Source organism: Vulpes vulpes, chromosome 9 (genome assembly GCF_048418805.1).
Source record: "Vulpes vulpes isolate BD-2025 chromosome 9, VulVul3, whole genome shotgun sequence".
NCBI classification, from domain to species: domain Eukaryota; kingdom Metazoa; phylum Chordata; class Mammalia; order Carnivora; family Canidae; genus Vulpes; species Vulpes vulpes.
In genome coordinates, this window is record NC_132788.1 from 86,462,492 (window position 1) to 86,474,896 (window position 12,405).

General features: G+C 44.0%; 1 protein-coding gene across 1 annotated transcript in view; it reads left to right on the forward strand.

Moving 5' to 3' along the window:
• The window catches only part of ARHGEF3 (Rho guanine nucleotide exchange factor 3), a 306,305-nt gene that overhangs the window by 33,217 nt on the left and 260,683 nt on the right, over nt 1–12,405 (forward strand). The window contains exon 2 of the mRNA XM_072720688.1: nt 2,580–2,672. Within this exon, the coding sequence (XP_072576789.1) occupies nt 2,629–2,672 (44 nt within the window). The 5' untranslated portion in view covers nt 2,580–2,628. The remainder of the gene's footprint in view (nt 1–2,579; nt 2,673–12,405) is intronic.

Consider the following 12,405-nt stretch of genomic DNA (forward strand, 5'->3'; position numbering starts at 1 on the left):
CGCCCAGGGATCCCGAGTTTCCTGATTTGTAAAGTAAGGCATATCTGCCTCCCAGGGTTGATGTGAGAAATGGATGAAATAATCTGTGACAGTGGCTGCCCTTGGGCACCCCCTCAGTGCTGGGGTGCAGAGTTGGGTGCCCTCAATCCTTGTCCCTTGTCACAGGCAGAAGGGTGATGGTTCATCAGTGGTTGTCTATGGAATACTTTCACCAGTACCGGGAGGGAAAACCTGAAACCCTGACCCAGGACCAGCTGGTGCTCTCTTAGAGGGTAGGCCCTGACCTCTCACAGTTGCTCGGGAAATGTGGCTTTGAGGAGAATTGGCATAGTTTGGAGATGTAAGTGTCGAACCCCCTTGCAGCAGTTACTATGCTGTGGAAGGGCTTATACATTGCACTCATGTGGCTTCCAGGCTGAGCCGAGGTGGGCCGAGGTGTTCACAGCTGCAGAAGTGACTCTGGTGTGCGTTGTTTACTTTCTCCCGTCTCCCTTCATAGTGGGGCTGGTGGGGATGTGGTGGCTCTGAGACTCCAAGTCCATGTCTCACTACCCTTCCGTCTCTCCTCATTCCAGGATCCACATCTTCCCTCTTGCCTTTTTCTGGGCCCTGCTGTAATACACATGCCTTAGCTGATGAAGTTAGCCCTGATGGAAGCCAGAGCAGTGGTCCCAGACAGGGATCCAGATGCTAAAAATATCTCATGATGTGCTCTCTTTGCAAGTTAAATAAAAGAGCAGCATTGGAGACTGTGGCTGGGGATTCTCCCCAACACTGACTCTTTTCAATGCTTTGGGGTGCAAGAGTCCAAGGTATCTGGTCCTGCTCACCTGGATCTGAGAATTTATCCTAATGGTGCCTTTAAAAAAAAAGAGGCTTTGTTTTTTAAGTGATCTCTATACCCAAAATGGGGCTCGAACTTACAGCCCTGAGATCAAGAGTTGCACACTCTACCAAATAAGCTAGGCAGGTACCCCCTTAATGGTGCTTTGATCCAGAAAAGGACAGACTCATGGTGGGCAGATGGAAAAGGATGGACAGGAGATTGGGCCTAGCAGATTTGATGCTCAGCAGTCAAAACAGGTGATGCATCAGCATGGAAGATCGTGGAAGATCATAAGTGTCAAAATTACCCTGACCCCCCTTTTGCGTAGGAGACGCCAGGTTGAAGACCAGTACATCATCTCTCAGTATGGTCTGCACAGCCAGTGCTTCCAAGGTTGAAACTGATGTAGGTTTCTTTCTTTGGTTGACACTAAATGAAGCAGCTGGTTTGGGTTTGTTCCATGCTGTAGGAAGAGGATCTGCTTTAATGCTAAACCCACCCCGAGTGATGAGGAATATAGTACCTGAAGCTGAGGAGGGCAGCTGGGCATCCTAGCTCAGACTCACTTGGGGCAGATGCTCAGAGGGTAGAAGAGCAAGTGAGAAGAATCCTCCACCCCTCAGAATGTTCTCTCTCTAGGTCTCTCTCTATCTCATCCTCATGTCTCTCCTGGTTTCTGTTGCTTTCAAGCACACAGACTCAAATCCTTAAATGTGGGTATCATGTTCGTTGGGATATCTTACCACTCTTAGTAGTCATTTTGTGAAGCAAAGCTCACAACTCATACTTGTAGATCCCAGTGTTCCTAATTCTGCCCAGTTCCCTGCTCATGACAGTCTTCACACTGGAAGGCATTACATGTTCATTAACATCTTCATCCCTCTACAATGATTGGGTACTACTTAAATTACATGTGGTTTTACCAAAGCTGTGACCAAAATAGTTTGGCCTTACCTGTCTCCATAGACCTAGCATATCGTATGCTCCAAATAACCAAACCCACCCTCAGAAGGGCCCCAAATGGAATATTTAATGATAGTGCCAACTGTTACGAGAGTTAACTAGCCATAAAAATAGGATCCAATAAAACTGTGACTTAAAAAATAAAATCTCTAAGGTAGTAGGTTTTTTTTTTTTTTTTGAGATTTTATTTATTTATTCATGAGAGATAGAGATAGGGAGAGTCAGAGAGACAAGCAGAGGGAGAAGCAGACTCCCTGCAAGGAGCCTGATGTGGGACTCCATTCTGGATCCTAGGATCACACCCTGAGTTGAAGGCAGACGCTCAATCACTAAGCCACCCAGGTATCCCTAAGATAGTAGTTCTAAGGTGAGAGGGTGGTCATGCTCCATGGAGTCCATCACAGACCCAGGTGCCTTCTATCTTGTTGCTCTATTATTTCCAAATGTGTGGTCATCATCTGCACAGTCCAAGTTGAGTTCTAGCCAGTGGGAGCCAGTAGGAAGGGTGGATGAGGTGTGCATACATCTTGAGACCTAGATGGGGAAGTGGCACCTTTTTTCTCTCATTCCATCGGGAACTTAGATACCTGGTCACACCAACCTGCAAGGATGCTGGGGAGATGTAGTCCCTGATAAAAATCAAATAACTATGGAAGAAGGGGAGAAAGGATCTTAATGGACACTGGATAGCCTTTGATGTATTCCCCTTGTATATATTTAATGCAACTCTTTGCGTGTTTATAATATAAATACATCCAGGTTATACACATTGGTTGTTTTGCTTTTTCAGAAAGAAGGCCTGGGCCAACCATGCTGTGTCTCTAGACAGTTCCACAGTAATGAATCAGTGTGTCTTCAGAGGGATGGAAGAAAACAAGGAAAGGTAAACATATCTTTAAAGATTAAAAATTTTTAAATTCTCACGTGCAACAATTAAATGCAATGTAGGACTTCACCTGTCTGTACATGTCAGTGGAGGTCATCAAGAATTGGAGATAGCAGAATTTCATGTATTTCCTTTTCCTATTTCCAATTTCTGATACCAAAGGAGGATACCTTTGTTAAGTATGAGGCAATTTTTCTAAGACTTAGAAGGGAAAGTTGGTATAAATAGAACTAATGTGGTCTAGAATTATATATTTGATTCTAAAAGCTATGGACACTCATTCCTAGAAACAATGGACACTTGCTCAGATGAGTTATGTCTCCATGTGTGGGTGGCCAGTCCATGAGAGGAGGCAGAGACAGCCCCTTAGCTTTTGGCAGCCACATCTTTCTCTTTCTTCCACCTCCTTTTTTTCTTCTTAAAATAAATGTATTCATTTGATTTTATTTTAATGCCCAAGAGATGCATAGTTTTCCTAGTTAAAAATAGGTGATACACCCTTCCCCAATTTCGTTCCTAGGCTCCCCACTCCACACCTGCCTTTCCCAGAAGTAACTACTGTGACCTACTTTTGTGCATTTCTTTCTAGAACTTTTTCTAGGTGCTTATATACATAGAAAACAGCCATTCTTTCTTTTCTTTTTTTTCTTTCTGTTCTCTTGCTGCAGGTAATCATACTGTGCTTATTGGTCTATTTTGTAACCTTTAAAAAAATTCAGTAATATGTCTTAAAATGTTTTCAAGACAGTACATGAGCATTTTACTTGTTTTTATCTGCCACGAAATGAATTGTGCATGCATAGTATAAGAATCCCACTGTTTTTTGAGCCATGTTCCTATGGGTGGTGGGTAGGTGGGTCCCATTGTTTCCCCTTATATCACTGCTGGGAGGCACTTTCTGTTAAGTGCCTCCCACACACACGGGCAGATAGTCCTCTAGGAAGTTACTGAGGAGTAGAATTTTTGCACCATCCTGCATATACATTTAAGGTCTTACTAAATATTGCCACATCATTCTCTAAAGACCACTTGTCCACAGGGCGCCACATTTCCCATTTGCCTGCCCTCTTGTTACACCTCAGTTCCTCATGCTCTTCCACTTTTGCCCATCTGTTGGGTGAAAAATGGGATCTCTCCATGGTTGTCATTTCCTTCTCCTTCTTTCTGCTCTGGGGAAGTTCATCTTCTCAGATCTCTCCTCAGGACATCTGAGCAGTCCTGGTTCTATTTGGGAGTGGGTACCACTTCATTTTCCTTCCTAAAAAGCATGCTTCTCCAGGAGAGTATCACAGGATTGTATCATAGGATTACCTCTTTCTTGACTTCTGGTTTTGAAGAGCCTTTGGTTGGGTTTTCCTATTTTGGGTGGTTCCGTCCACCACCCACTGTCACCACCATCATCAGTGGCAACCATGTGATGCTATGTGTCAGGCTCTGTGTCGATCACTGGGCTGACATATCTCATTTACTTCTCACATGGCCCTATATGATAGGGGTTGTGTCATTATCCTCATTATGGCCATTAGGCAACATCAGAACAGAAATTCACTCCAAACCAACCCAAACAACAAAAACCTTACCTCACCACAGAACTCTAGCTCCTAGTGTTGCCCTCCCTTGCAGCGACAGACATACATTGAGTTCTCCTTGCAAACATAGCTATGGGGCCATCACACCCACGTTTGCAGTTTTCCTGGCCACACTCAGTTGTTATTCTGCATGTATGGCCTTCCCGGAGGAGAGGTGGGAGCTGAGAATTTGGTTTTGGGTTTTGTGCCCAGCTGGCATGTGAACATGGGTTCCTGCATATATCATCAGCCCCTCTGTTCTGGGTACAGTTGGGGTGGCAGCCTTACCTGAGTTTGTCCAAAGTGCTTCCCCTGGAAAGGGGTTTTCCAGTGTTAGAAAACAAAATTCAACCATGTAAATTTGAAGATCAGATTGGCTTTTATTAAGCGATTTGTGAACTGGGCAAGTAGAAAGGAGCTCTGAGGAGGTGTACAGAATGGAAGGTTTTTATAGGAAGGAAAGTGGGGCAAGCAAAAGAAAAGATTGTTTCAGGCCAAGACACCTTTTTTGGGTTGGGGAAGAATAGCAGGATTTTAATCTTGCAGATGCTAATGCTGATCAGAAAATTTCAGGTTGACTTCTAAAAAGGTCACCTTCCTGGGAAAGTTTGAAACTGTAACAAAGTCTTGGTTTGCTGTTATGAGGGAGCAGAGGACTCAAATTTGAGCTTTTCTTTTTAAGTTTATTTATTTAATTAATCTCTACCCTCAGTGTGGGCCTTGAAACTCATCACCCCAAGATCAAGAGTTACACTGCTCCTCTGTTCCTGTGATTGAGCCAGGTGCTCTTGGACTTGTTTTTTTTTTTTTTTAATTTTTTTTTGGTTCTTCTTTTAAACACCAGGTTGCACATATTTGTCATGGGAGTAAGTCTGCTTTATTAGGATAAATACACCCACTGAGCTGTGGAGGGAGCTGTGTCACTCGGCTCCATAGACCCAATCAGTTACCCTACTCTAGAATTGTAAGTTTCGATTTCATTCTAAAGCAGACAGTGGTGAAATTCTGGAGATCTTCTGTGGCCTCCTCCCATGACATTTCAGAGACATGCAAATTTAGACCCAGATGATCCTAGGCTCATTATTATAATTTCTTGCTTTTTCACCTATAGTTTTAAGCAGTCAGGCCTATGGTGATGATGTGATTGTTTGAGTTTACAAGACTTGGTCTCAGGTCTCAGGCTCTGGTTCTGGCTCTTTGTACACCACAACTACTTTTTGTGTCCTTATTAGAACACTGACCAGGACTTATTCCAGAAATTGAGCTTACTAGCCAATAGTGTTTGAAGGAAACATGCCTATTGATCAATCAATTGATTATTCATTCAGTGGGCATTTACTGAATACTATCTGTGCAGCAGAGACAAAAAAAAAAAAAAAAAAAAAAAACAGGTAAGATGAATTCCTAGAGAATCCAGAGTCAGGGGTGGGGGCAGGAGGCACACACTATGAGCAGTAGTAAGGTGGAAAACTAATTTTTCATTGGTCAGTGGGAATAATAACAGTATCTCCTGCAGAGAGTTGTTGGGCATGTCCTAAGTTAATCACAGTAAAGCACCTGGCATATAGTAAGCACCCAATAAAGGTGGCTGTTTTCATTTTTTGTTTATTTATTTTTATTCTTACATAGTGTAAGGAACCTAGGAAGATTTTTTATCAGGAGACTGATAGGGCCAGACTTATGTTTTGTTTTTATTTTTATAATTTATTTATTTATTTGACTGAGAGAGAGTGGGCACAAGTGGTGGGAGCAGCAGCAGAGAAGAGGGAGAAGCAGGCTTCCTGCTAGGCAGGAAGCCCTACAAGGGTCTCAGTCCCAGGACCCTGGGATCATAACCTGAGCCGAGGGCAGATGCTTAACCAATTGAGCCACCCAGGTGCTCTATTTTTTATTTTTTTAAAGATTTTTATTTATTTGAGAGAGAGAGAGTGAGTATGAGTAAGGGGAGGGGCAGAGGGAGAAGTGGACTGAAGGCAGATGCCCCACTGACTGAGCCACCCAGGCGCCCCAGACTTGTGTTTTAGAAACGATTATCAGTTGACATAAGTTCTCATCTTGCATGTGTTTATCTTCTTGGACTGTGATTTCCATGGGGCCACATCTTACCTGTTTTGCTTCTTATCATCTACTCAGTGTGTGGCACACAGCAGGTGCTCAGCAGTGTTTCTGGACTGATGAGTATAGGGGGTAGAGCGGTGAGCCCTGGGTCCCTGAGGTGAGGTGCTGTGACAGAGACTGCCGCTGGAAAGAAGGAACTCAACTCTCCTGGGGCCAATGCCACTTTCCCAATGAAAGCTGCTACCTGGAGTCCTTGCCCACAGACTGCACTTCCCTCTTCAGGAACATGGTTTTGCTCCAGTGATTTGTGGTGTTTTGTCTTTTAATCTGGTGACTTTCTTGAGGAGACCGCTCTCTACAGCCTTTATTGGCCAAGCCGCCATGACTCACCACTTCTAGCTCTAGGTGCCGACTCATAAGAACACAGGATTTGTAGAAGATTAAGTCCCTGGGGAGTTCAGTTTTCTGTTGTCACCAGTGATTGTGGATGGATATTGCTTTGTTGGGCCTCAGTTTCCTCAGCAGTACAGCAGTGGAGTTAGGCAAGTGGAATTTCTGATGTTCAAAGAGGGAAATTTTGAGGGGAAGAGTCCTTGCACTTCTTATAAATCTTCCTGTAAATAGACTCGTGGTGAAATGGGTGGGTACTTAGGACTTAACCTATGCCAAAGAAATGGAAAGGTTTAAGTTCGTTAGTTCGTTTGTTCATTCATTCATTCATTCATTCATTCGGTCACTTAGTCAGTTGATCAGTATCCTTTTACTGCTTAGTGGCCATAAGCACTTTGGGAAAATACTCAAATAAGAAATTATGAAGGCTTTTCACTCTCAGCTTGTGCAAATGTGTGTCTCTTTATGAAAATAAAGATCTTCTCCGGCTCACTCATGTATTTCAGTATGTCTTGAGCACCTCCTTTGTGCCAGCTCTGCTTGGCTTTGCTGTCCTGGAAGGCTGGCTCTGCCTGGTGCAGGAACACCTACATCTGGCCCAGGGCCCAGCACACAGTAGGCTCTCAGCCTGTGAGCAGCTTCGGTGGACTGAACTGGCTAGAAAACAGTGATTTTTAGAAGGCTGTATCCCAAAGTGAGATTTGCCCCCAGCACCGTGTTCTGTTTCATGTTCAGGGCTAACTGATGTGTAGCCCACATGCTCGGGAGCCCTCACCTCTATACAGGTTAGTTCTACTGTTTGTTGTTACTTGTTCTCTTGATCCCCTTATCAGTTTCCATCTTGCCCTTAGGCTGGAGCTGTTTCAGTCACTGATTTTTATTAGCTCTTTGTTCACTGCCCACAGGGCTGTGTGGGGCCCATTCCATGTCCTCCACCCTCCAGAGATTCAGCTGGAATTCACCTTGAGAAGCTGGAAGCTCAACAAGAATGAGAGTATAACCTCTCCTGACCTGAGGCTCTCGCCTGCACCCTTGGATTCACCAGCCCTGTGACCTTGGGGAAGGCACTTCACTCTCCATGGTGTCTTCTTAGAGATCCCCTCAGTTTTTCCTGCAGTCTGCTAATCAGAATATGGTTTCTTCCAAACATTAGTAGGCTTTGCAGGAAAATGGGGCCTATTGCCTAACGTGTTTGGGTACTGCTGACTTAAACTCAGTTAAACGTGGCCTTTCTGGCCTGACCCAGCAGAGCCTGTGAAAGGTCAGTGTGCACAGAGGGGCCTCTCAGGAGAGGGTAGAGTGTGCGGCCTCCCACTTTTGCTGTTGCAGTGGTCATACTGGAGACATGCTGGGCTGGGAAATCTTGAAGTTTCCTCCCAGAACTTCAGTGATATATGTCCCTAGGACAGAAAGGCAGAGTGCCCCCAAAACACAGATATTGGATTTGAATGCTTTAGTATTTTTTTGTTTTTTGTTTTCATTGGAAACTTGAAAATAGTATAGGAGGCAAAAGGTGGAATGAGTCTTCTAATCCATTTATAGGCCTGCTGGTGAGTGAGTTGAGAATAAGCAATATCTTCATAAAAGATTTTATTCAGACAGAAACTCTCCCACGCAAACACTGCCTTCTTTCTGGCTGTGTGACTTCGGGTGTATTTCTTTACTTCTCTTAGATTCCTCACTGGCTTAAAAGAAAGGAGTTGGTTGATGAGTGAGTTTCCTTTCAAACCTAAAATTTTCTTTTTTTAAAAAATATATATATTTTAAAGATTGTATTTATTTGAGAGAGGGTAGAATAAGAGAGAACATGAGCAGAGAGGAGGGGCAGAGGGAGAGGAAGAAGCAGACTCTGCTGAGCAGGGAGCCTAATGCGGGACTCGATCTCAGGACCTGAGATCAGGACCTGAGCCGAAGGCGGACTAACCATCTGAGCCACCCAGGTGCCCTTTAAAATTTTCCATATATTGTTTAAAGCAACTGTAAGCCCTGTGAAGGTGCATGGAGCCTGTATGTCTTCTTATTGATTCCCAGGGCAGTGCCTGGGATACAGTAGTCACTAAACGATTGTTGAATAAATGTGAAACAGAATAGACTACTTATTATGTTCATTGGCTTAACCCCATAGACAGCTGACTAAGTTATTGTTAAAGTAATTTAATGAGTCTGCATGATCTTGTTTGAGACACATGAAGACCCCTTAAGGGAGACAGTATTATTTGACATTAGTCAGGATTTTGAGAAACAAAGGGCTAGACTGTGGTCTTCTAACAAGGAATAAAACAGAAAAGACACAGACTCAGTCTCCTGAACCTCACATTCTGTTTGGTTATGGGGTTTTTTTCCACCAAACCAAATCCTTATCTGTCCTTATACTGGCCAAAGGCAGTGATTAGGACTGGTCTTGGAAGATCTCCCATGCAGACACTGAAAAAGACCTTCAGTTCTCTAGTGGGCTGGCTAATCCTCTACATGGCAAATTATAACAATATCTGCTAATTCTTTAGCTACCTCCTAATGGGCTTTTTATATACATTGGCTCCAGACATCACAGGGACTGAGCAGAAGACATGTTGTTTGCCTCTGTTTTGCAGATGAGGAAACAAAGGTTTAATTACCTACCCTAATATCACAGATAATTATAGGGCTCAGACTTAAACCTGTCTTTGACTGGCTCAGGGGAGAAAGCCTTTTCACCACCCCGCCTGCTTCTCATATGATTGGGCCCCTCCTCTTACCTTCTCTCTGCAGATAGGAGCTCAGAGTCCCCCGTGGAATGGTTTGGGGTTGGGGGGTGCTGCTACATCTGCCCCAGGAATAGGTCTACTGAGTACCTGTCATGTGCTCAGCATGCCATCAGGCACCCTGGGGGGTACAGTCAGATGTGGATCTGCTTATGGTATAGAAGGAGACATGAGTGTAAGTCATAGCACGAGAGTATAAGGAGTAGGACAAGAAGGGCTTAAGGAAGGTTCTAGCTGGGTCTGGCACACTGTGCAAATTTGGGGAATGTTTAAAAACACTCAAACTGGAGGATACTCAAATGGGCACGACACTCTGAGGTGGTCCTGGGAAACACAATTCATGGAACACGTAGGTAGGAAGAGAGCCTTTGAGGGTTCCTCATCTGGCAGAGGAAGCTCCTCCAGCCCCCATTCTATGGAAGGACGGGTCTTGGGTGAAAGGCAGCATCTGTCCTGATGCTAAGCCCTTGCTGGGCAGAGACCATGTGCAGCAGTCTTCCTCCAGGGGAATCAGATATAAAATTCCTTCCAGGCAAGAGCCTGGCACTTCCCATGGAAGTAAATCAACCTTTTCAACTCTAAGGGTAGAGGACTGGGTTTGGAGAGCTGGGGAGACTGTGCATGGGGGTGTGTAACCCCAATGGTTGAAGTGCTCACTGGGCCCACAGAATTATCAAGATACATTTATGAAGTGCTGGTTTTGTCTGGGGTGTTCCGCTAGGGTGTGGATGAGGAGAGTCTTGAGGCTTTTGTTCTCTGGGTGGGAGGAGAGGATGGGAACTCCGGTTGAGACTCTCCCCGGGACTGGGGCCAGGACTATAGCTGAACGTGGCTTCTGCCCCGCCTGTGTGCGGTGCTGTGTGTGCTGTGCGCAGTCAGCCGCGGCTCCCTCAAGGATGGGTGTTGACGGAGGCGGGCTGTGTGGCCAGGCGCTGTGCTGAGCTCCGGGATATACCTGTGCCTGGGGCAGGCGGGAGCCAGATAACAGGGTCTAACAGGGTCCCTGCCCTGGAGGGTTTTGGAGTTCAGTTGAGGTTGTGTAAGGACAGGAAACTAAACAGAAAGCAGAAACAAGAGTGCAAGGAAGGAATGTGTTTTAGAAAAATCACTTCTGTGTTTTGGTTTATTTGTTCTGTTTTGTTTTTTGTATATAAGAAAGCTACTGATTAATAATTTCTTTTATTAATGTTGACTGATATTATAAAATTGTCCTACTGGTTCTCATAGTTTCTTAGAGCTTATTTTATTTTTCTGTGGGGAGGAATTTTTCTAGGCACGTAATCACATTATCTGCAAGTTAATGGGATTTTACTTCTCCCTTCACAATTGGTAAAACTTTGTTTGTTTATTGGTCTAATTAGGATGGCAAATGCTTCCTCAATAATATTGAACAATGGTGATGTCTCGGATCATTTTTACCTTGTACTGACATTAATGGGAGTATTGGCTGTTAGGTTAAGCCGTATATCTTTTAAGGAAGTTTCTCTCTATTCCTATTTTGTTAAGAAATTTTTTCAAAAAGTCAGGAATAAACATTGAAATATAACAAGATTGACATCTAAGAAGACGTATGTGTTTTTCCTCTTGATCCTGTTAATGAGGTAAATTATATGGATAGATTCCCTAATATTGACCTATCCTTGCATTCCTGGAGTGAGCCACATTTGGTTGTGCTCTGAATCTCTTTAAATAAAAAAGTATTTCAAGTTACTTGCCATCATTTGAATTATTGTTCCATGAAGATGCAGTTGGTTTATCCTGCAGTTTAGAATAATGTCAACAGGATAGCTTTACTTCAGTTCGAGAAGTCAGAACTAGAGTGATGAACAAATTAATTCATTAGACCAACATTTTGCTACTGAATGCTGATATATGCAAAACACTGCTGGTTGGATGGCCTCCAGTGCTCCTTTTAGCTCCGAGTTCTTGCAATTCTGTGTAGCATTTCCATTAGTCAGGTTTGTTGTTGTTGCAAGCGACTGAAACACAGTTCAGCCTGGATTAAGGCAATATATGATTCATATAAATGGACAGCCCAAAAGTGGGTAGCTTCAGGCATAGCTGGATCCAGGGGCTCAGTGTCATTAGGTTTTGGTCCCACTCTTTCCTTCGGTTCTTCTGTATTGGCTTCATTCCCAGGAAGGCTTCCTTTACATGATACCTCCCAGAAGCTCCTGGCTGACATTCTTCCACAGCTGTGGACTGGGAGTTTATCATTCCCATTTGTTCCAGCAAGACTTCCCAAGTAGTCTCATATTTGTTCTGCTTGGGACACATGCTGTCTCCTGGACTTCAAGGGTGGGGGGATAAAATAAGCCTTACCTGGACCTTTGGACTGAGATGGGGGGTGGGTGGGAAGGCCACATACTATTACCCACAGATGGGCAATCTGATGCACAGTGGCAGAAACACCCGATGTCCATGCCATTGGGGCCAGTGATCCCCTTTCTTTTGTGGTCTTCACTGTCCTTTTTCATAGGTAGAAGGGGAGGTTGCAAGGGGCTGTGACTCCTGACCCAACCCTAAGGCCCAACAAGTCAGTGATAGAACCAGGATTCTAAGTCCCTATCTAAATTCTAGGCTGTTCTTGTTCCACTTGGAAATATGAGTAGAGAGTTAAGGTGTTAGCTGGGCACTTTGAGATTTGATTGTTAAATGAAGGATTTCCATGGGTCACCCTCACCGCTGATGCACTCACCAGATGTAATTATTTATCATGGTGATTCTCTATTGTCCCCTTTCCATAACAAACTTAGAAGGAAGGTAGGTACTTTTAAGGGTCTTCCTTTGGTGGGATGTTAAGTATTTTATGTGGAGCATGTATACTAACAAAGTTTTAATTTGGCAATATCTTGCCTGGTCTGATCTGTCATCTCTTCAAATACTTTGTGTCTTTTAAGCTTTGATGTATGAGGTGTGTCAGATTAAGGGAAAAGCTCAGTGAGTTTCTACATATGTTCCTACCCTTCATAT